Here is a 23,783-nt window from a genome sequence, read left to right as displayed (position 1 = left end):
TAAGAAAAGAGGTATAGAGCTCACAGAAACTGACTATAGAGGTAATGCAAATTTTTGGTGAATAGTTGTTAATTTTCAACTTAATCACCGAATGTTAAGACATTTTAACTTGGGAATTCAAAATTAAAAATTGTTCAAATATATACGCACCGATAGATTTCTCACTATTCAAACAGATTCATTATATTGATTTTTTTTGCCCCATCAATAGTTGGATTGCCTAAAAGATAGAAAATCTATCAGAGTGTGCATATTTTAAATAATTTTTTAATTTTCTATTGTCAAATTGAAACGTTTGAACGTTCCGTGACCGAATTCAACCTCAAAAACTTTTTTGACAACCAACAGTTACATTACCCAAAAAAACGTATATTATTTGCGTGAAGCAAGAGCCAAAATGTTGGCCTTAGACGTTGTCTTTACTCATGTGTCTGACTCTTTGCATTGCAGGCACTTCGATACTCAATATTAACGCCTTTTCATATATCTAGCTTGGTTGGTAATTCCTCAATCAACAATGGCAATGAAACTCCCCCTTCTTCTTGTATCCAGTTTTGCTCTCTTTGTGTTAAACGTCAGCTCCTACAAAGCTGTCTTTAACTTTGGTGATTCAAATTCCGACACTGGTGGCTTGGTTGCCGGAGTTGCTTTTCCAGTCGGACCACCTAATGGACAGACATTCTTCCTTAAGTCCTCTGGCCGTTTCTGCGATGGCCGGTTGATCATCGATTTTCTAAGTAAATTACTACATCTCTTTGGTTTCTCAATTAGTACTAAAAGTTAATTATCTCTCCGGACTTAGGGCTTATAGTGCTCGAGGTCGAAGTTTGAACTAACCATTTTGACGGCTTGAGGTTTATGCCCACTTAGATGTTCGAAAGTCATGTTGAGCTAGATGGTTTTTCGTTATCAAAAAAAAAAAAGTGTTTACTTGTGCGAATGTTCTTTTGTTACATGTTACAGTGGATGCAATGGACCTACCATTTCTTAATCCCTATTTGGACTCTGTTGGTGCACCAAGCTTCCGAACCGGGTGTAATTTTGCGACCGGAGGATCGACTATACTTCCAGCCAATGCAGCCTCAGTAAGCCCGTTTTCGTTCGGAGTTCAGGTTGCTCAGTTCATCAGATTCAAAGCTCGAGTTTTTGAATTATTGTCAAAAGGTATTGATCATCGTATTTATCAACCGGGTGATTTTATAAACAAAACTCAACTTCTCTCACATTGAAGACTTGTTTTCATGAGCCTAAGAATTTCAAACTGTATTTGTGAAACAATCGTTGCGTGATAAATAATGGTTTAGCTAATTTAGGCACTTTGGAATGGTTTTAGATAAGAAGCTGCAGAAATATCTCCCTCTAGAAGAGTACTTCAAAGAGGGCCTTTACATGTTTGATGTGGGTCAGAATGATCTTGATGGTGCGTTCTATTCAAAATCAGCGGACCAAGTGCTTACTTTGATCCCTACAATTCTGGCGGAGTTCCAGACCGGAATTAAGGTTGTACTATATCATTCTGTTCAACTCTGAAAGTACGTATAAAGACGTCGTTGCAAACAGCGCCAAATGCTATTTCGATAAAAACTCGGAATTAAGGTTGTGCTTTGATATCATACTAACAAGTTGTTTGGCTTCCAGACATTGTATAATGAGGGTGGCAGGAACTTTTGGATTCACAACACAGGTCCTCTAGGATGTTTACCAAGAATCATTGCTACATATGGCAAGAACACATCAAAACTGGACCAGCTTGGATGCGTGACTTCACACAATCGCGCCGCGAACATCTTCAATGCACAGCTTCATGATCTTTGCGCTAATTTCCAGGGACAATTTCCTGATGCAAATGTTACTTATGTGGACATCTTCTCGATAAAACTCAACCTCATATCAAATTCTTCGGAACTCGGTAAGTCAACATTGGATTGCATTGATTCTGTTATATTACACTGTCTCTAATGGACGATGAGTGTTTCAGGATTCAAGGAGCCTCTAACAGCTTGTTGCGGATATGGTGGACCGCCATTGAACTTCGACAATCGAATTGCTTGTGGAGTAACCAAGAATCTGAATGGAAGTGTAGTGACTGCAAGTCCTTGTAATGACACTGCTGAACATGTAAATTGGGATGGAAACCATTATACTGAGGCTGCTAACAGATATGTTGCAGAACAAATACTTCCCGGAAATTATTCCGAGTCACCTCCCGTACTAAGTACGACGTATCCTGTCAAATAAATCCGGCTTTGCTGACTGCTTCCTTTATTTCTCATTCTTACTCATTTATCAGTATTCCTTCGTCCTGCTATATGATTCTTGACCTTCAAACTGGCTTTGTTGAGCTTGCAACTGAATTCAAACTGGCTTGTTATTGTCAATGAAAGTGTTGTATAGTTATTGCAAGAAGTTATGCATGCATTTGTATTGATTTTCTGTATCCAAGTATTTGCAATACCAATCCTTGATACATCGACCATATTGTCTTCTTTGAGTTTATCGATTCTTTTGATATATCGAGCCCATATAGTTTTGTTCTTTTTGGACTGTCTCACTTAATAGTATTTAGGTCCAAAAAAATGCCTCATTGAGTGGACTTGAGTTTTCCAAGCAATATGAGCCATTAATAAGTTATAACATTCCAAGCCACTAATATCTCTCATATATAGTGAACAAACTAAAGAGATTCTAGGGGTGTTAGAAAAATCGTAGAAATCGAGCTGGCAATCAAAATTGATCGATTGGTTGGTTATTTTCAAGAAAAATTACATAGAACCAATCAATAATTGATCGAAATAATTGCCGATAACTGACCGATTGATCGATTAAATTCATGTCAAAAAATCGAAAAATCCGACTGTAACCGACCGTTTATACTCCTAAAAAATTCCTTTAGAAATTGAACAACCTCAGGAAGCTGATTGGTGACAGCATATGTTATTCATGGACAATAGGAGTGAAATCAAGGAGGATGGCTTGAAGGATTATCAAAACCTTTAAATATGGGGTAGGTAGCAATTCTAATGGCCACCAAATGGGGAAGCTCCTCAAACCTCAAATGGAATGACGAGTCATACTTGAGCCTATAAGGCCTGGTCGATATGGGCCTTATAGTTAGAGCCTCGGCCCAAACTAGACGTAGCCTTGATTTCAATCCTATTTCATGTTCTTTACGAATTTCGTGAACGCGGAGTATAAGACGATACGGTACCGTTTTATCTCGTATGGCCGTTCACAAAGGACGCTGGAGTCCATAGATATCTGCGACTCTGCGTCTGTATGAAGTTGATAAAAGTTGCTTTTGGCACGAAACTGAAAAGTTTCTGTTAAATTCCTCGCCCTACCTTGCTTCCTTCACTTCAAGCATCGGATTCTCTCTGTTTTCTTTGAGACAAAGTGGAACTTTCTCTTATCAAGCAATCATTCTCCATACATTCTCACGAATTTCGAATTTCACTGAATTTTCCCATCTCTATCAATCGATTCTGAGTTCTTTATTGCTGGTTGCTTTCGCATCTTGTGTTAGTTGGAAGCGAAGTACCTCGGAATTGATTAGTAGTTCTAGGCACTGTTTTGGCTTTTATAGGTAATGAAGAGGGCGGTCGTGGTGTAGAGAAGTTAGGGTTTATTTGAGCTGCGGATTGAAGATGATGATTCCATGGGGTGGACTGAGCTGCTGCTTTAGTGCGGCTGCTCTATATTTGCTCGGCAGAAGTAGCGGCAGGTCAAGTTCCGATGCTTTCGATTTATATGAATAGAATGGAATATACAGACGAAGCAACATAGTAGATTGTTTTTGAAAATTAATGAATTGATTCCGCCTTAATTTTTTTGACGCACTTAGAAATTGAATTTTGAACGCTTTGGCTAATCCAGAATGCTGCTATGAATTCAAATTGACCGTTAATATGTTCTCTGTTTATACATTTTGTGGATGTACAGGGATGCGGATGTTCTTAGGTCTGTCACAAGAATCAATCAGTTGAAAGAATTGGGTATGAGCCTTTCCAATAACCTAAGAATTACTTTCTTGAATTTTCGTTGATGGATTTTGAAGAGAAAACTGATAATTCGCTGAGGAAATTTAGCACTTGTTGTGTTGATTACTTGAGTGGTTTTTCATCTGTAGTCAGTGATTGTTCAATTTAATTCTGCACCCCTTACATAGCCTACTAGTTCTTGGTGTTCCTTTAGAAACTGTATTTCGTAGCTGATCGAAAGTAGAACACCTTCGATCCTCGTCAGTATTTGAACTGGTCCTTTTGTTTGATTGGTTCTATTTCAGTGAGCCCTAGTGGTCATGAGATTCATTCATGACTTATACATGAAATCCCGTCTCTCGAACGGGTATTTAGAAAAGTTTTTTTTAATGGTTAGACTGAGCCATTCTAGCTTGGTTAGTTTTTCTGTGTTCGTTGTTTCTTGGATATGACAGAAATAATATTCTTTGCTGCTATTTCCTGTGGTATACATCTAGGTGCACTTGTTGCAATTGAAAAAACAAATGATGATCATACCACAGGAACCATTACTTCGAAGTGAATCCTTTGGGGAAAATAAGCAATTTCTTTCTAATATTTTTGCTTATATCTTTCTAAACTTATGCAAAATGGTAGCTCATCTGTGATGGGGACTGCAGCGATCAGAGTATATATTTCCGAAAATTTGATGAACTTCTGGAAAGGTATAAATGAATATTATAGGTGTGGTATAAAAATTTCATTGTGTATTTTAAATAAAAGGTTAGCGTATCCATTCAAAACGGAAACTATTAGGTTATATTTGTGTCTCTGTTTTCCTGAAATTGCATCTGAACACCTGATAGAAACTGATGTAAACTTTTTATGTGCTCATGAGTTGAAAATAGAAATAATGTGTGCCGGATATGATGAATTGTCTTTCAATGTTTTGCCTTTCAGCACAGTTACTTGACATTGAAAGCAAAGTTCTACCACTAGTTGTAGCAATATCTGGAAGGGTTGGCTCTGAGACACCAATCAGTTGCGAGTATAGCGGTTTGAGAGGAGTTATAGTAGAAGAAACGGTAATATCAAATTATTAGTTGAAGGAGTACAACTGAAAAACTTGGTTGTCTTTGTATTGGTATGTAAAAATATTTATTGATATGTTCTACAGGCAGAACAGCATTTTCTGAAGCACAATGACAATGGTTCTTGGATACAGGATTCAGCCTTGATGCTATCCATGAGTAAAGAGGTTCCTTGGTACCTGGTGAGAAATAGCCACTGTGTTGGGCTCCCTCTTGTCCCTTCTTAATTTTTTTTTGCCTCTGACAACCATGTTTTTGCTGCTGGAAATATTGCTATGGGGTTTTGAAAAATATCTATGCATGCAGTCAAGCAAGAAGTTTTTGTTTTTCATTTTTTCCAGAGGAAATCGTGTGTTTGGTTTAGAGCATCCATTTGACCTAGAGTTCCCAATTCCCATGTATCAGGATGATGGGACAGGTCGTGCATATGTAACGGGTGCCCGAGGCGCATCCGGGTTTGTGTTGACTGTTGGAAGTGAAGTGTTTGAAGAGTCTGGACGCTCTCTTGTACGTGGGACATTGGACTATCTCCAAGGCCTCAAGGTTTGACTTGTTTTGCAATTTGTAAGACACTGCTTAGACTTTGGGTCAAGCTAATTTGACGATGCATTAACCTACAGATGCTGGGTGTTAAACGAATCGAGAGGGTGCTTCCAGTTGGCAGTTCTTTGACTGTGGTTGGTGAGGTATGTTTTGGGAGATAGTCAAAATTCATTTATTTCATGTTGTTTAATGTAATTGGAGACTAGAAACTGCCCAGCGGATGTGCTTACATATTGCTTGTTAAGACTTTCAAGATATTAAATCAAATCTAACAAGGAAATGTTTTTCTATGGCAAATTCCTGAGGTCTGCAGTGATTTCAATTTATTTAGGAATGCATGATCTCAACATATGTGCCACCCTAACTGTCTTTTCACCCTAAAAGATTGTGGCTAAACAATCTTTTAGTTCTTCTCTGCCCTTTAATCATGGGTCCCACTTATTTTCCAGATTCATTTATAGTTCTCTTTTACCTTCATTTCACATTGTTTACATTATCGTCCTACTGCTCATCCAGTCTTAGATATTTTCTTATGATGAATGCTCAAGTATTGGGAACATATATGGTGTGGGTGCTTGAACTTGGTTTAAAGAAAGGATCTGATTTATCTGCATAACACAGTTTTAATGTGAAAGGAAGTATGCATCAAGCGTAGAACCTTGTAGTTGGTAGCCCAAAACTAAAGTTTTCAGGCTTGTTTAGGATCTCGCATAAGAATTAAAAATTCAGAAAAAAAATTGACTTAAGAAGATAACACAATGCAGTCTTAACAAACGTAATAACTTTTGATTTGGTGAATTCAATTATGAAGTGACCCAGCAAATTGGAACTTGTATTTGGAAAATTAGAACCAACTGCGGTAAATAAAAGACAATTTTAACTCTAAATTAGGGTGCCCATCATCTGGTAAAAGTCAAATTGGTGCTTGGGCACCAGGACCATTGCGTGAAACGGTGAAAGTCATTGCCAGACTTTGGGAGCTACTGCTTACATACTCCTGCACTGGCGTTTAATTAACTAGAAAACCCAAATTTCTTTCCATGATCAAGTGAAATCATATTATTATGGAAAGTTGGAATTGATGGCTAAGCAATAAAAGAAAATTAGGACAATAATGATGTTTAATCTTTGGCTATAACAGGTTCAAAAAAATGATGGTTGCCAAGTGGCACCCAAATGGTGCTTTGGCTATACTTAGTATTATTTATAAACATAGTATGTTCTTGGCTTCTTGCATGAGTTTAACTGAATTTTTTGCTATCTTTATTTGCAATCAGGTTGTCAAGGATGATATAGGAACAGTTCGTGTTCAGAGACCTCACAGGGGACCTTTTTATGTATCTCCCAAGACTCTTGATCAGCTCATAGGAAATCTTGGGAAGTGGGCAAGGTTGTACACAATGTGACTTAAGAAAATAACGTTTCATCCCCTCTTTTTTATGTGGAGTGACACTAATGAAACTGTTGATTGATGTCTTATCTGCTCACCAGGTGGTATAAATATGCTTCTGTTGGTTTGTCAGTTTTTGGTATCTTTCTGATCACCAAGCATGCTATACAATATATTATGGAGAGAAGGCGCCGTTGGGAGTTGCGGAGAAGGTATGTTTGATATTAATCATTGCTGTTAGAGACTGAAAGTGCTAATAATTCATCAGTACAGGACAATATCAATTCTGATGTTGCCATTATTAATAACGATGCATGTGTTTGCGAGTAGGCAGAGATAGAGCTCAAAGGGAGTAACTTTAGATGTACTCAGTCCTGGAGAAGCAGGATCAATATGGCTGGTCTCACCCTGTACTTTGCATTTTAGTAGTTAGAATACCCAAATTTAGGTTGAGGTGGAATTGGAATGAAATTGCTAATGGGTTTGCGTTAACACTAGGGTTGTTTGCTCATCACTAACCAGTGCAAGGAAATGAACCTACTTTAATTCTTTTGTTATGTCCATCTATGGTCATAAAAAGGTAATATTTGTTTTGTTTACTTGAGATAAGTCAGCATTTAGCGCACCAACAGTTGAAGTCAGAGTGTTGCATCCTTCCTCTTTTGATTCTTATTTTTTGTTGTAAAAATGGAGTTTTAAAGCAGTGTCGATGCAGGGTTCTTGAAGCTGCTGCTAAGAGGTCAGGGCAGGATGACGAAGGTAAATTTCTTGGTCCAGGCATATTGGTCGTTTTTGGAAAATATTTCAATGCTTGGTCCTAAGTACTAGAACTTTGAAATTGCTTTTCAGGATCAGATGGAAAAGCTGAGGAGGGGTCAGGCAATGCCAAGAGAGACCTCGCTATTCCAGATCTATGTGTGATCTGCCTGGAGCACGAGTATGATGCTGTTTTTGTCCCGTAAGCACTCTTGATAATCTTTTAATCTCTCTAGACGAAGAGCGTAAAAATCCCATTTGTTGGTGCCAAGTTGTCTTTATATTATCTTTGTAGTTCTATGAAATTTTTTGAGTGATGACAACTGTTAGAACAAAAATGATGTATCTGTCTCTTGAAAATCAAGTATTAGCTCACTTTTCTCAGTTTTTGAAAATTCTGTAATCCATACATCATAAGCCGTTTTGCCCCAATCTCGGAAGTGGTTTGAGTGTGCCGCTTTCCTTCAATTGCTGAACTATATGATAACTGCTTTAAATGACCTTCGAAACAGAAAACAAATTTGCTTATTTTTGTGCTTGTCCGTTTAAAATTAAGTGAAAGGCTACTGGTTGTCACTTGCAGGTGTGGTCATATGTGCTGTTGTATGACATGCTCCTCTCAATTGACTAACTGTCCTCTTTGTCGGAGACGGATAGAGCAGGCATTGAAGACTTTCCGCCATTGAGGATTGCTTCCAGCATTTACAGCAAGTTTAATAGGTCAGAATACTCTCCATCTGGATCTCGATATCATGTAAGAGTCCAAAAGCGTTGAATCATCTTCATCTTGTAGTTCTTTTTTTTTTTAGTAATTTTGTTGCCTCCCCCCCCCCCCCAATCGTATGCACTATGGACGGTGTCAATTCTTTTACGTCGAGGACCCCAATATTGTTGCCTGGAGGATTAATGTACGAAGGGTCATTTTCTTTAATTGTGAGTGAGAACGTTTAGTTATCCTCGTAAATTTGTACAACTCAAATGATTCAGTGGATTGTTCTGCCATCTTTGTATAGTTAAGTGAATAATTGTACAGACAGAAATGTTTAGTGCCTATTTTCTTAGCCTGTTCTCGAAGTTAGGGTGGAAATGGGAGTTATGAAGCAGGTCAGTTGGGAGGTTCCACAGTTTGGACCATGGATACTGTTTTGATGATAATGGTTAATTTGATAAAGTAGCGTTGGGATATATAAATGTATGCAATTTATGGTCTATCTATAGTAAATGTTGTCTATGAAGAGGGAAATGATCTTGTGCGAAACATGGCAATTTGATGATGCTTTTAAAACAGGACTTGTTTCTAGGTTTCTGAGTTAATGTTAAATCCTGGGTTTCGATATGGAAATGGAGCATACTGAGACGATGGTTCTACAACTAAAGGCAGTGTAGAGGCTGAAATTGTGCAACATTAGTTTGTCTTGGTGATGCCCCATGCCATTAGGAAAAAGGAAAATGCAGCAGCAGTCATGTAGACCCCCAAATAGTTGGGGGCAACTTTAGGATGATGATCAGCATGGCTGTGGGGTTACTCGCAAGAGAGCGTAAAGCCTTAAGCGAATGAATGACCATTGGAATGGTTTGGACAAAACAATGCTGCTGTTAGTTAAAAGTAAGTTGCTTACATTTGTAAGGGAAGACTTTGTGAAGTGTGATCTGAATTCCTGGCTCGTTCATTATGCCAGTTTGGTGATGTACATGAGTATTGAGTACACACGGTTGCTGAGATGTAGTTTCTTGATCAAATGTCTATCTTTTGCTAAAGAGAGTCACATTTGCAAATCATCTTAAGAAACTCTTGAGCTTTCATGCCAATGGCCATGCTTGAAAGTATCACTTGCTATGGTATAGGAAGATGACAAAGAACTCAAATTTCTGGTAGCCCAAACAACCCAAGACGTGGCAAGTGCCATGTCATTTGTCAAGTTGGAAAATTTTTAAAATTCAAATTTTAAAAGCCTCTCCCACCTATATTTACTCCACTCTTTATCTCTCTTTTCTCTCTCTATTTTCTCTCTTTTATCTCCTCCCCTTCATTGCCAGATATCAAGGTTGGCCGTTCGGCTACCGATCAGGGCCGTCAACCTATCGAACTGAAGCGTCGAAGTGTCATGAATCATCCACAACCTTCGTTTGCTATCAACAACCACAACCACATATTTCGTCGGGATTTCACCTTAAAGTCGTGATGAACGAAAACTTTTGGATCCCGATCCTTGAAGCCCCTCTCTTTTCCCTAGATTCTTCGTCCCTTAATTCTTTATTGTAGTTCTTTGGACAATAATGTTGGTAAGGTTTCTTGTTAACCTGGAAGCCCCAATTTGGCTTATATGTAAAGAAATTAAAGTTTGAATGACTCGTCATACCAAAATCTTATTACACTAGAGTAGTTTTTGACAAAAGATTTATTTTCTTAATTTAAGCTTTTGTCGATCTATCAGAGTGAGGTAATAATTGCCTGAAACTAAATTACACTGTAGAACTCATCAACACAAGTCAAATGGTGATGGTGGTTCGCGGAGGGGTGGCCTATTTTGGCCGAATCGGGCTCCAAAAGTTTCGTTTGACTGTGGCTTCAAGGCGAGATTCATGGAGCTCCGGCGCTTCAATTCAATGGGTCGGCGGTCCTGAGTGGTGCCGTACAATCAACCTTGGTTCTAAAATTGCAATGGTCCCATTTTGTTGGGTCAATAAAAGCCAATATTGGGTCTCACCTCTATTACATAAAAAGTCAAGCCAAACACGTCTCTCAATACAGCCACATCAACAAAACACATCTCCCAATATAGCCACATCAACAAAACACAAATTCCTATACATTTTTCCTTCCCACCCAACATGAAGGCCAACAAATTCTCATTCCCTCCATATTGTCCACAATAAAACAACACCAAAACACAATCTTCCAATACAACCACATCAGCAAAACACATATTCCAATACAACCACATCAGCAAAACACAAAACTCAATATAACCACATCAATAAAACACAAAATCTCATACATATTTATTGGCCCAGACAAAATAATATCATTGCTAGTGCTCTAACAATGAGGGAAAGAGAGGGGGAAAGGAGAGAGAAAGAGAAAGAGAAAGAGAGAGAGAGAACGTGAGAGTTAGGGGGAGAGAAGAGAGAGTTGGTATTTGTTTGAAATTTTCAAAATTCAAAATGTGTCTCGTCTCATTCGTCTAGTCATCAGCTTAGTCAACATGCCACCAAGATTTGGGTTGCTTTGGGTTACCTAACACTGTTGTATGATATATTCTTCAAAACAGCCTTCTTGATGTTGACGTCATATTTGAATCTGATACCAAATTTAATTTGATGTCGTACAACTATACATCTTTATACAGCTAAGGTCTGGAGTACACCTTTTGTTAATTGTCCAGATGGACACATTACTTTCTTAATCTGTGGTTTCTGGAAGATCGAACATTGGAGCAGGAAAATAGCCAGGAATATGATCCCATTCAATCATATCAGTTTGAACATTTGAGAAAGTTTCTCTCTGGCAAAAATTCCCTGAACAGACTCTTTATATTATATAATTTTCTTCTTATTATAAATCTCTCTTCCTCCTTGTATTATGAAAGTATCCATCCTAAAACTAGGTCTACTGCTTTTTTAGGTTATTCTAATTTCCCTTCATGTCAATGGAAAAGAAGCGCAGTAGCAGCCGCCCCAATGATGGTTGTGGGAAAATCTTTAGAGCAGTGACTCCTTGCTGCCATCACAACGATTCGCCGCATCGCTCATCGCCCACAAGAACCCAGGTCCCTCTAGCCGCAGACACGGTTGACCCGGCAAAAGCTGCTGGCAAACATGGGAATATCCTGCCAGCTGAAGTCGCAGCAGCAAATATGGAAAACAAACCCCCACCATCTGTGCACAAGGCTTTGAAGACCGACTCACCAAACCGCAGGCCTAAGGCACAGATAAGTGGTGAAGTAAACAAACATGAAGGCAAGAAAATAGGTAGCCGTAGCCATAGCGATAGCCATATTGAAGACAGGTTTACTGATTATATCAACCGTGCCAAGGTGAAGATCAGAACCACGTCGAATGCCGGTGAGGCGGCGAAAGTCATCGATAAGAGGCATTCGACGACGAAAGTCGATAAGACCAGTGAGGCGACGAAAGCCGATAAGACCTTCTCTGAGTACATTAACCGTGCCAAGCTTAAGATCAGAGCTATGTCCGGCAGTGGTGGTGGAAAGCATGACTCTTCTAAATGAAGAGTAGAGGACTAGCAGATTAATATAACAGTACTTCTGTGGTATTGATGATTGTCTTTGTTTATTGATGAGAACTATATCTATATGTATGTGTTCTTTAAGCCAAGTACGTGGTCTGAGAATGAGAGGTAGTCTGGTTGGTCAGGTTGTCTACCCAGGATCTTAAGGTCCAGGGTTCCATTCTCATCAGAGCATTGGGATTTGGGTAACTTTCATCCTTTGTGATGGTCTGTTCTTATGGATTAATTTGCTTATATTTTTATGTTTCTTTTAAGTGCAAAGGATAAATAAACAATTTTTAAGGAATAATTAATTCTATTATTAATTTCTGTGTTGGTGGATTTATTTCCTATTATTGCTCACCCTGGGCTCAACAATGCGGGTTAGGGGCCCTTTCTCCAGTCATGTCCAACTTAGTCATGGACTGATACGGCCCAATGGCTCCCAAAGCCCAAGTACAAAGAAGCCTCGCTGGGCTCCACGGGCCAAGAAGGCTTGGCCCAGCTCCTAAGTCCTCCACCCTCAAGCCGTCGACTCACGAGCCACATTGAAAGGACAAGAACCAACCTCGAGTTGTTCACTCATCTTACCTTTGTCGTGGGCTCGAGCCGCTCACCCATTTTGTCTCTGACTTTCGGCCGTGGTATCCTACTTTTTCTGACATGGCCTACAACGTCTCATATACCCTTGACATGGCTTGCATCATCACGTGAGCTCTCCGAGCTTCTACAAATAGAAGGGGTCCTTTCACTTTGAGCAGATCTCATTCGCGAGTTATTTTCGCTATGAGCTCTCTCTATAATTTATATTGTCACATTACATCAATCGCAAAATCGCTAATTTGATTGTCAGAGTTTCATCGGTCGACTCCACACCAGTGTTGAGGACTCTCACGATTGCTATCTCCTTCCTAACTTTTGTAGGTTACTGATGTCACTCGTAAACAATAATGCACCATGAAACTACCGTTTATATGAAAAAATATATATCCTATTTTGTGTATATATATAAAGAAATTCTCACATAAGGATTTAAAATAAATATGTAAAGTAAGGGGATCACTTTTAATTGGTGTGGATAAATGAGATGACAAGTGATACCCACTACTATGTATCATGTGAGCCCTAAAATCGGATTTTTTTTTTAAAAAAAAAGCCGTAATATCATATTGACAACTAATACTACTGCTTACAAAATCTAATTTTCTGTGTGTATTTTTCTTGAACATGTGTAACTTTTATTTTTTTGGAACAGTTTGGACATGCATGTGTAACGAATATTTAGTACAAATTTTGGAATTTTTGTTGGGGCCAACCTGAGCAGCTAACAATAGAGTAACGCTACAGACACCCAAGATATCATTCCCATTTTATCTCATAATCTACGTAACATGTGAAATAATCATTAATTATAAATATAAATGTAGGATCTACTTAATATCTAATACTTCGCATTAATTGAGGATAGATGAGAGTCATATTTGAGATCTCAAACATTATTCTTAATAATAACATTAGTTTTTTTTTTTTTTTTACTTGTTGCCTCAAACAAGAACAAGAAAAACCCAAGCCATCTTCAATGACTCATACATGGAGATGTGTTGGAAAAGTGAGTCATACTGAAATCACACATTAGTCTAGCATAACCCAGCAAAGTAGTTTATAAGCACAACTTAGCTCTTCTTACATTGAAGACGCATTTTTTGGACCTAAGAATTATTGACAACGACCCATGAAGAACAAATCTATACAGACCCATGACCTAGAACGGATAATATCTTCAATGGGTTTCGTTTTGAATTTCAACAATATTTCAGTAAGACAAACACAATTATATCAACAAAAAGCCTGGCTTTCACGCTAGGTAGCAAAGACATGACAACCTAATAATTATAACCACCTAATCTAATCCAATCTAATCCATCCCCTTGTCCAAGGAAGCGTTTACATCACCTCTCTCTCCCCCATAGTGCTAGGTAGTCCATATAGTGATAGTCTATGAGAGCCCAAGTCTACTAAACGAAATTGAAAACGTTTTAACTCTTAAAATACATGTTAGATTTAAAAAATATATATATATTCAGAATCAATGCATAAAGCACCATTGTCGATGAGTTTTATCGGTAAAATCTTAATTCCATTGTTTTTTTCAATGGAATTTCAAAAAACAATGAATTATAAACTGTGCTGTAAAAATAATGGAATCTATATTAAAACAATAAATTTTGGACAATGAATTATAGGATAAAAGAGTGGAATAAAACTATTCAATTGATTAAAATCAATGGAATAAATCTGTTGGGCTCCATAGGGCTACCAAACTGATAGAGCCTACATGTCATTTTTTTTTTATATTGAATCCAACTATTCCTACTTTAGATGGACGGATGCAATGAAACCAAGTGGCATTGTTTAGGCAATTCAAAAGTTTTTCAATGAAAGGAAAACAAAAAAACATATCCCTACACTTCTTGTATATTGGATGGTCTAAAGTTGAAACCTATGAGTTGTAATTCACAAAAAGGGAACTAGAAAAAGACACTATAAAGTGTGAGGGAATCATAATCTATCCACCTTATACATATCATATACAAGACAAGGATTCTCGTGCTATTAGGTTTAAATCGAACCAACTTTGTCTAAAATGATCATCAAAGTTCAGTTCACATGAAATAGGATCGAAGTTTTGGCTTCTCTTTAACGAATGACAGACGTGAAAAATACTTATCGAATTCCTTTTTGGTAACCAAGAATTTCTCATTCCAACATATCCATCGGAGAGCTAGGCAATTCAGACTGCTAATTCAACCCACTCCATGCTGACGACAAGTAACACTAGGTTGAAATGGTTTTTTGAAATGGATTGATGTTTTGTACAACTACAAGAAGTAGAAGTTCCAATTGAAAACTAATTAATAAATAAAGAGAACTAGACATAAGACATGGGGTGATATAATTTTGACTTATTGTGTTGTGTGAGTGGGGGAGGAACTTTTAGCATGGGCCTCTCATGTTAATGTACACCCTTGAATGCTAAACAGGATAATAATGGAACAATACCTTTTTTCCCCTGGTGGGTCCCAAGTTCAGATTACTTGGCTTGGCTTCAATTTAGAAGCACTTGCTTAGCCACTTATGCTTTTGCATGCATGTAGAATATATAAAGAAGAATCATCTAATAAAGCTAAATAAAGCTCCAACCAAATGAAATTCTATCTCACACACACACACACACATATATATATGTCTCTATCACCCCTTTTTAACTTCTAAAAGCAAATGCTAATCCTTAAAAAAAACATTGTAGAGAGTGACTCATTGATTTTTTTAGGTTGAATATTGCATTGTTTTTGTTTATATTGCTTTTCCTCAAATGGGATTTTATTACATGCTTGAGCCTTGAAGAAAAGACATGGAACAAAACACTTTTTTTTTTTGGATTTTTAAAAGAATGAGTCAAATAAAATTTATTAATTATATACACAAAGTCACAAATTGATTTATAATTGGTATGACTGTTAAAGATCCTAACCATTTTTATTCACTCTCTTTACAAATAAAGTAAAGAAACTATGTCCATGAGTTCTTTAATTAGTATCAATGTTAAAAGATATACACACTTTATTCTTGTTCCTTACAACTAATTTATAAATGCAAAAGTTTCAGTCGGTTTCCGACTTCCTTTTCAATTATCAAAGTAAATTTATAGCATTGACATCAGGGTCTCTTAACATATTTTCTATTTTATCTACACAAAACAATTTTTAACACCCAGATTTTAAACATACAATATCTTTTATCTTTTTCATAAAGATATTTAGAGTACGGATCATAGAGTGTTTGAACACCAAATGATGAATAAAATGTCTATATCTATAAAGATTCATTGATGCCACCCTCATTTCCCAAACATTATATTACAAAGTGAAGCATTTTTAAAAAAAAAAGTTTGGCTTTTGTGATCAATTAGGGAATAAGACAGCAGAGTCCTTTTAATTAAAAAAAAAAATTCACTTTTACGTACAAAAAAGCAGGCTAGACAAGCCGAGCCGAGCCGAGCTAGCCGGCTCAGCATCTTCTATGTTGCTGCCGCTGTGTCTTTTGTGGTGGTGAGGAAGGGGAATGGGGGTATCCTCCGCTTGTGCGCATCGCGCTTTGTTTTGGGACCCACACACACTTTCCCTTCTTCGTCTACGAGCCAACAAGGCAACAATAGAGCGGTACGAACCCCGGGATGAGGGGATTAAATTTTAAAAATTATTAATATATATACATAATTGTGAATCCAATGATACATTTTTGTTTGAGAATGTATTTGTGGTTATATTTCGTATTGACGTAACATAACTGAGTGATATGTAAATAAAAGTTCAACTTCTTTCATACAAGTGATGCATTTTCTAAGCCTAAGTACTTTAGAAACGACCCAAGGGTAACAAATTCGTGTGAACGTTTGACTCGGTGTGGACAATGAAATTTTAATATGTTTGAGCTAAATTTTCTAACGTAATATCAGAGTAAAGATTCAGTCCATTAGAATTTGACGTCTACGGTCTACCCATATCCACTTGTTGAACCTTGCATAATAGAGCCTACAAATGCGAGGGAGTGTCAATAATTGTAATCCCACATTAGATTGATGAACCCAACTGATGAGAGGTATATAAGCAAACGTTCAAATTCTCTCATACAAAAGACGCGTTTTTTGAGCCTAAATATTTTTTAGACGACTCAAACATAACAAATCTGTCCGAGCCTTTGACCCATATAAGACATATCATTTTGATGTTTGCGTTGAATTTTCTAATAAAGAAAAAATAATTCATATTTAAAAAAAATAACAAATATGGACTGTTTTAAGCCATTGATCTAGATTGTGTAATCTATTACATTTACATCTAAGAGTGAACTAAAGAATCTAACGGTCACTTCCTATTTTACTCCACTGCTGAGCCCCTCCACTCTTTGGACCCCACCAAACGAACATACTCACTCCCCCAGTCACTGATTATGTATGATTGAGGGGCAGGCACCTCATGCTTTGTTTTGGGTCCTCCGTGTCATATACCAGCTTTCCCGTGCGTTCTCTTTGTTGTGCTCAATTACATCAATACCCTTCTATATATATCTTCGTTTTTTTTTCTCTCTTAATTTTATGATAAATTATAAATTTTTGACCTATATAAATTTTTGGAAATTTATAATCATCTTCCTCTCCCCCAGTTACCTCATCAAAATTCATAATTTTAAATTAATAAAGTTCTAGGTCAGTAAAAATTGTGTGTAGACACTCTACACTAATAGATTTTTCGAATATTAGAATTGACTGTTGTTTTCGTCATAAATATAAGTTCTCAATATATGCAATTCTCCTATGCGCACTTAAAATACGTATCACTTTTTAATGTGTGAAATGATAAGTTGGGTCCACTGCTTTGGGTCTCACATATTTCGAATTAATGATGAAAACATAAATACGTATTTTAAATGCACAATTTATGTGTGCATAGGAAAATTCCTCCATGCACTTGGATATTTTAATCATCTCCCTCTCCACCGGGTTCCCGGGGGCTGCTATAGTTATTACTATAGCAGCCCCGCTGTATTCCTTTTGGGCTTTAAAATATTTTTTATTTATTTTAAAAAAATTATATATGTGTAGTATTCGGTCTAACGATTCCAACGACATATTTTTTGTTCGAAACAAAAATCAAATTCATAGCAATCGAAACATCGAATGTTTTGAGTTTATATTCAACGATTCAGAATTATTATGTATTTTTCACGTTAAATTATATTTTTGTTTCGAACAAAAAATATGTGGTTGGAATCGTTACTTCGAATACTACACATATATAATTTTTTAAAATAAAAATAAAAATATTTTGAAGCCCAAAAAGGGCTACAGCTGGGGCTGCTGTAGTTATTACTACAGCAGCCCTCGAGAACTCCTCTCCCCCAATTACCTCATGCTTACTTTTCATGGTTCATAAATGGTTTTGATCAATTTGGTATGGCTCTATTAGTTTCAAAATTGATTTTTTGTTTCAATGGTCATTTGTTAATGATAGATTTGGACATTGTTATAATAAATTTATTGTGGATGTTTGGTCATCCGATTTTAAGGGTAAAAATTTATATGGAGCCAAATCATAGAAGACATTTACCTAGCTAGCTTATAAAACAAATTCAAATTCAAATAATATATTTCGTAATAAATGAGGATATTGGTTTTGGACATCATTAGTCAAACTTTGTAAATGTGCTCTTTAATGGCTGTGGTTGATTGCTATTTGGTCTAAAATATGAGTTATTCATGCATAAGCTAATTCATTAATGCTTTCAACAAACTTTAATGATACTGTACAAATTTATCCTTCGGACGATCAAGTTAGCCATCACTCTTTTATAGTAATTTACTAACCGATGTTCTCATTTTTCATCTCGATCTCCTATTATGATATTTAGACGTCACTAAGTAAATGTGTATGACATTCTCTTAATGTTATAATTGAATTTTTCGTTCGTAACGTAGAATTAGAATGTTCATTCTGTACATCTCGGAAATTAATATAGTTTATCACAAAATATTGATATATATGGTGAGTTGAATTTAAATCTAATTAGAAAGACTCGTCATTAACCAATTCGATCGACCACCTCATAAAACTTGCTCGGATGATCATTAATACATTGACTTCAAACGATCGATATTGCAATATTAGCACTAGACAACATGTTCGCCTCTACTCAATTACCATAGATGACCTAAAATATATATGTGGTATTCTTTATACAGTTATACATCTAAAATATATAGATATAGTACATAGACATAACCAACCAAGCCTCTATTTTCTACCTTAAAATCAAAATTTCCTTTCTAGTTTCTTCCTTTGTGACAACTTTCCAACTTTCACTGCTACGGACCTTCTAGGAAGTTTACTATAGTTTGACTTGTTCACAGCATGCCAGATAAGTACTGGCCAAGCCCATTTACGTAATTTCGCTGCCACGTCAACTTCTCACCTTTTGCCACGTATGCACTCGGGCCCCACCGGTACGGAGGGTGCCACAAATATATAGCGTCTCCCCAACATACAGCAGCTGCAAGACCCTCGTGTGTTCCAAACACTCCCTCTCACCACTTCCTCCTTCAGCAATCGCTCGCTCGAAACAGCTTGATATATTTCGCCGAAATCTCGGCCGAAAAGTAGGAGCCAAGACTGTAAAACCCGAAATTTCGGAGATTTGTAGTATCAAAATATCGGTGAATCGACTTTACTCGCGATGCCGATGGCAGCAGGGCCTGCAGCAACGGCGGATCGAGCTCCTCCTCTGATGCCGGCTATGGTTCCGATGCAAACACCGACGGTGATGTCGGATGCCTTCGCTAAGGACGCGATCCTGGCATGGTATCGTGGCGAATTCGCGGCGGCAAACGCGATTATCGACGTGCTCTGCACACACCTGGCTCGACTTAGTGAGTTGGGATCGGAGTACGACGCGGTGTTCTCGGCGATACACAGGAGGAGGATGAACTGGATCCCGGTGCTCCAGATGCAAAAGTATCACTCAATTGCTGATGTGGCGCTTGAGCTGAAGCAGGTGGCTACGAAGAAGGTGGAGGAGAAGAAGAGTGCTGATCAGGAAATGAAGAAAGTGGAGGTGTTTGAAAATGAGAAAGAAAAAACTGCCGAGAAAGGGACGGAAAGTGAAGGAAATTCTGGCGAAGATGGTTCAGGAGAGGTTTATAATCAAGAGGACGATTCACCCGATAGTGAAATTACTGATTCAGGTGAGTATGAATACTGGTTTCCGAATATACGTAAAAAGTAATTAATTAGCTAATTGTTCTGTGTCTGATTTTCTGAATGATCTCTTTCACGTCAATTTTGATGAGAACTGGAGATTTTTGAAACTGTACTTTTTAATTTGTGGACTTTTCCGGCGAAAGATGGCTTCGGAGAGTTGGATTTGGATTCGTAATATTTATTTTCAAATACTTTAAACAGGATGATTAATGCTTTTGAATCTGGCATTTTCTGCCGTATTCAACAAAGCAGGCGAGATTTTTAATTCTCCTTTTGGTCGTTTATAGTTTTCCAAATTTTTTTGATATTTTCCTGAATTTTCTGAGGAAACAAACAGAACTGAACCATGTTTTTCTCCACCAGATCAGATATTCAAACCCTGTTTGCAAATTTTCTGACTTTGAATTCAACGTTCTGTTAGATAATAACAGATGTCGTTTAAATTTCCCGAAAATAAAAGGGTCAAAACTGCAAAAATACCAAAATATGGTGGATATTTTTCGAAATGTCAATTTAAGTGGGAAGATTTTGAGTTTTCCGAGGTGGCCAAAAAGGTTCTCTGCGGTCGATGTTACGTTGGTTTGGGGAAGGATCGAATCCCTGACGTTGATGGCAAGCAAGCGCCTCGTGATGTGAGCTATTGATTTCATTGTAGGCGGCGTGGATCATTACAACTGTCTGATCTTCTTAACTTGACGTCACGGTTCTCTGCGGTCGATTTTAATCAATTTATTTATTTATTATGTTAACTCGGGGTCCGCGGACTCATTTGACGAGAACGAGTTACCGGGTCAAAACGGCGGGTGGCCGATCCAATGAAGGTGGAGAGACTTTACGTTTGGGTAGGCGGATATGCCAATTCTATATTCGGATCAAAAGTTAGTTGTAGTGCTGTCTGCATTCTTTTTTGGTAGGACGTGTTTGGTGCGCACGTTTGATCCTAACAGCATATAATTGTCCGAAGGGGCCCCATCTAGGAATGTAGAATTATATATAAAAAAAATGATGAATTTTTTTAAGTGTCATTTTTGCTTTTTTTTTATAAAAAAAATAAAAAGATATATATAAATAATATTTATGTTTTTCTTTAATGCAGGATCCCATGAGGTGCAGTCCAGTACTGAACATATTGATGTATGTTCCAGCCATGAAAACTGTGAGGGGAGAGCTGGACAAATCAAATTGACAAAAGGTTTTACAGCCAAGGAGCAAGTGAAGGGACACAATGCAAGTCCTTTCTTTGTCATTTTTTATGCACATGTGATGAATGAAATTCACGTTTTGTTTTGATAATTGATATATATATAAATGTGGCTGGCTGTTGCTAATTGACTGATTTTTGCCATTGACGCAGGTGAATGCTGTGAAAGGTTTGAAGTTGTACGAGGACATATTCACGGACTCAGAGCTGTCTAAATTGAATGACTTTGTGTACGAACTCCGGGCTGCTGGCCAGAAGGGAGAACTCTTAGGTACCCTCTCACTTTGACAGTTTTCCCTCTCAACCCTTTTGTTTGTTTGTGAGGTTGCCAGAGTGTTTTTTTTTTTTTTTTTGTTCTTTTTCACCATTCTGAGTTCTAACAATTGCATTTCCCTTCTCAACCCTTTTGTTTGTTTGTGAGGTTTAAGACGTATCCCACATGGGTTAGGGGTAAACCAACTATGTGGTTTATAAATAAAAATCCAATCCCTCTCAACCAAGAGGGTCTTTTAAAGGACGAAACCGTGTGGGTCTTAAGCCCAGAGCGGACACTACCTTTTCGAGTTGTTTTGGTTGAATTTATGTCGTTCTCTCACGAGTATCCGATTTATAACATATTCATTTCAAAAAAATAACTAATCTCAAAGTATTCCATCATACACATTGAACATTCCTTGAATTGTTATACAAATGTCTGCCTTGCATTGGAACAATCTTTGAGGCAAAAAGTTAGCGAGTTTCCGTTCATAACATTGCGCATTCCTTGAATTGAAATACAGGTGAGACGTTTATCTTGTTTAACAAGGAGGTGAAGGGAAACAAGAGAGAGCTTATTCAGCTCGGCGTTCCGATATTTGGACATGTGAAAGAGGAAGCTTCAAGTAACAACCAAACTGGTAAATATGCTTCAAATGTTTAGCTTCCATTAACTTGGTATACATTTTCTTTCTTTTTGTAAACTGGTACACATACCTTACAGAAAGTTTGAAGACAAATCTAAGATTTTTTTAAATATTTCTAGGTTACATAGAACCGATTCCAGCTATTCTCCGAGGTGTCATCAATCACCTCATTCAGTGGCAATTAATATCTGAATACAAAAGACCAAATGGCTGCATCATCAACTTCTTTGATGAGGTATTCCTTTTGTTGATCAATGTCAAAACATTTGAAATTGTAGTTAGTTACGTTTCAATCTCTATTATGAGCATTTTAACTGTGAGAATAATTATAAACAGAGTATGATACACATCATAGATATGTTTGTTTTCTTTCGGTGCAGGGGGAATATTCACAACCTTTTCTGAAGCCGCCCCACTTGGACCAGCCCATTACTACCCTTCTCCTATCCAACTCGACGATGGCCTTTGGACAGAGAATTGTTAGCGATAACGATGGGAACTATAGAGGGCCACTCATGCTTTCACTCAAAGAAGGGTACACACTAAATTTCTGAGTAGTATTTACACAATTGAAAGTTACAGAACAATAAAAATCTGCAGACTCAAGGCCATGATGTTTGAACCCTTAAGAGAACTGCAAGTAACCATTGGAAGGTGACCAAATAATAAAATGGAAGCAATCTGGGTAAGGAATCACAAGTTCTACTCCAAAAAATTTCCCTGTGAAAGTAGGACAGATTTTTCTGGGCATATAGCCAGAGGAAATAGCAGTAGTCACTGATAGTCTGCTAGCATCTGACTAGTTACATACTACACTGGGTGTTTACATTCTTGTTGGGGTTGATGAATCCATGCATGTAAGTTGGATCTTGACCTTGAAAAACTTCTCAGTAGAGAAGTTGGTCTCCATCATTGCCAAAAAATTTATATGAGACGGAGATTCTGAAGAAGATGGCCTTATTAACCTTCTGCTCAAGCTTTTTACAACTATATATGGGCTGAATTTGTGGAAATGGTTCAGTGCATACCAGAAGTTCATTTATGACCTTCTCAGTTGTAAGTGTATGCTGCATTCTTGTAACAATTTGCTGACCATTATGTTGTGATACAGAGATTATGTTGATATGTTGATGCTTGTATTGCTATTATAGTTCTTGTCTTACATGTTGTCCATTATATTGCCCCCCTTGTTACTGATCCCAATTGAGAAGCTTATTTATGAGATCCTGTACAATTATGCAGGTCTCTATTAGTCATGAGGGGAAATAGTGCTGACATGGCGAGGCATGTCATATGCTCATCTTCCAACAGAAGAGTCAGCCTCACATTCTTCCGAATTCGACCAGACTCCAACCATGACCGTTCACCTCCAACTACTCCCATGGCAGGTGCAATGACTCTCTGGCAGCCTGGCTTCACAAGCCCTTACGCAATGTCAAATGGAGTCTCCAATGGCTATGAAGCGATGGATGCAATGGGAAAATGGGGAATTGTCCGTGCCCCTGTGGTCATGATGGCTCCTGTCCGCCCTGTGATGTTGAGCCCTAAAAGAATTCCTAATGGAGGTACTGGGGTTTTCTTACCCTGGACTGAAGGATCAAGAAAACCCACGAAGCATCTCCCTCCTCGTCCCCAAAGAGGACAACTTCTTGCATTGCCCTCCTCAGTTGAAACACATATGGCCGAATCCACTTCTGAACCGGGCAGCAGTATTTGAAGGAACAATGATCTTAAGTTAGCACTAAATCTGCTCCCGGGTATATTTATTGCCAAAGGTATACTTCCTTGTTTACTTCTTGCTCAAAAGAGCTTGTGTTCAAGCAAGTTGAAGTGTTTGCTAGGTTCTTTCTTCTCAGTAGAAATAGATAATATTGTCGGTCGCGGTGTTTCATGCACACC

General features: G+C 37.7%; 3 protein-coding genes across 3 annotated transcripts; all 3 read left to right on the top strand.

Moving 5' to 3' along the window:
• Positions 1–512: 512 nt before the first annotated feature.
• Positions 513–2,365, top strand: LOC120003444 (GDSL esterase/lipase At1g54790-like). The gene is made up of 5 exons (XM_038852436.1): positions 513–737; positions 964–1,164; positions 1,334–1,500; positions 1,639–1,909; positions 1,979–2,365. Exons 1-5 carry the CDS (start codon positions 518–520, stop codon positions 2,236–2,238), a joined length of 1,119 nt encoding a protein of 372 aa, XP_038708364.1. The 5' UTR covers positions 513–517; the 3' UTR covers positions 2,239–2,365.
• An 859-nt stretch (positions 2,366–3,224) lies between these two features.
• LOC120003445 (E3 ubiquitin-protein ligase SP1) lies at positions 3,225–8,776 on the top strand. The gene is made up of 12 exons (XM_038852437.1): positions 3,225–3,536; positions 3,570–3,721; positions 3,940–3,992; positions 4,917–5,041; positions 5,134–5,229; positions 5,453–5,590; positions 5,668–5,733; positions 6,868–6,980; positions 7,082–7,192; positions 7,696–7,739; positions 7,830–7,938; positions 8,320–8,776. Exons 2-12 carry the CDS (start codon positions 3,645–3,647, stop codon positions 8,420–8,422), a joined length of 1,035 nt encoding a protein of 344 aa, XP_038708365.1. The 5' UTR covers positions 3,225–3,536; positions 3,570–3,644; the 3' UTR covers positions 8,423–8,776.
• Positions 8,777–19,076: 10,300 nt separating this feature from the next.
• LOC120003497 (RNA demethylase ALKBH10B-like) lies at positions 19,077–23,637 on the top strand. Its single transcript, XM_038852503.1, has 7 exons — positions 19,077–19,765; positions 20,878–21,008; positions 21,136–21,253; positions 21,762–21,878; positions 22,004–22,119; positions 22,265–22,419; positions 23,127–23,637. Exons 1-7 carry the CDS (start codon positions 19,258–19,260, stop codon positions 23,599–23,601), a joined length of 1,620 nt encoding a protein of 539 aa, XP_038708431.1. The 5' UTR covers positions 19,077–19,257; the 3' UTR covers positions 23,602–23,637.
• Positions 23,638–23,783: the final 146 nt, after the last annotated feature.

Source organism: Tripterygium wilfordii, chromosome 8 (assembly GCF_013401445.1).
Source record: "Tripterygium wilfordii isolate XIE 37 chromosome 8, ASM1340144v1, whole genome shotgun sequence".
Lineage (NCBI taxonomy): Eukaryota > Viridiplantae > Streptophyta > Magnoliopsida > Celastrales > Celastraceae > Tripterygium > Tripterygium wilfordii.
The sequence above is the reverse complement of the archived record's forward strand: the minus strand, read 5'-3'. Positions and strand labels throughout refer to the sequence as shown.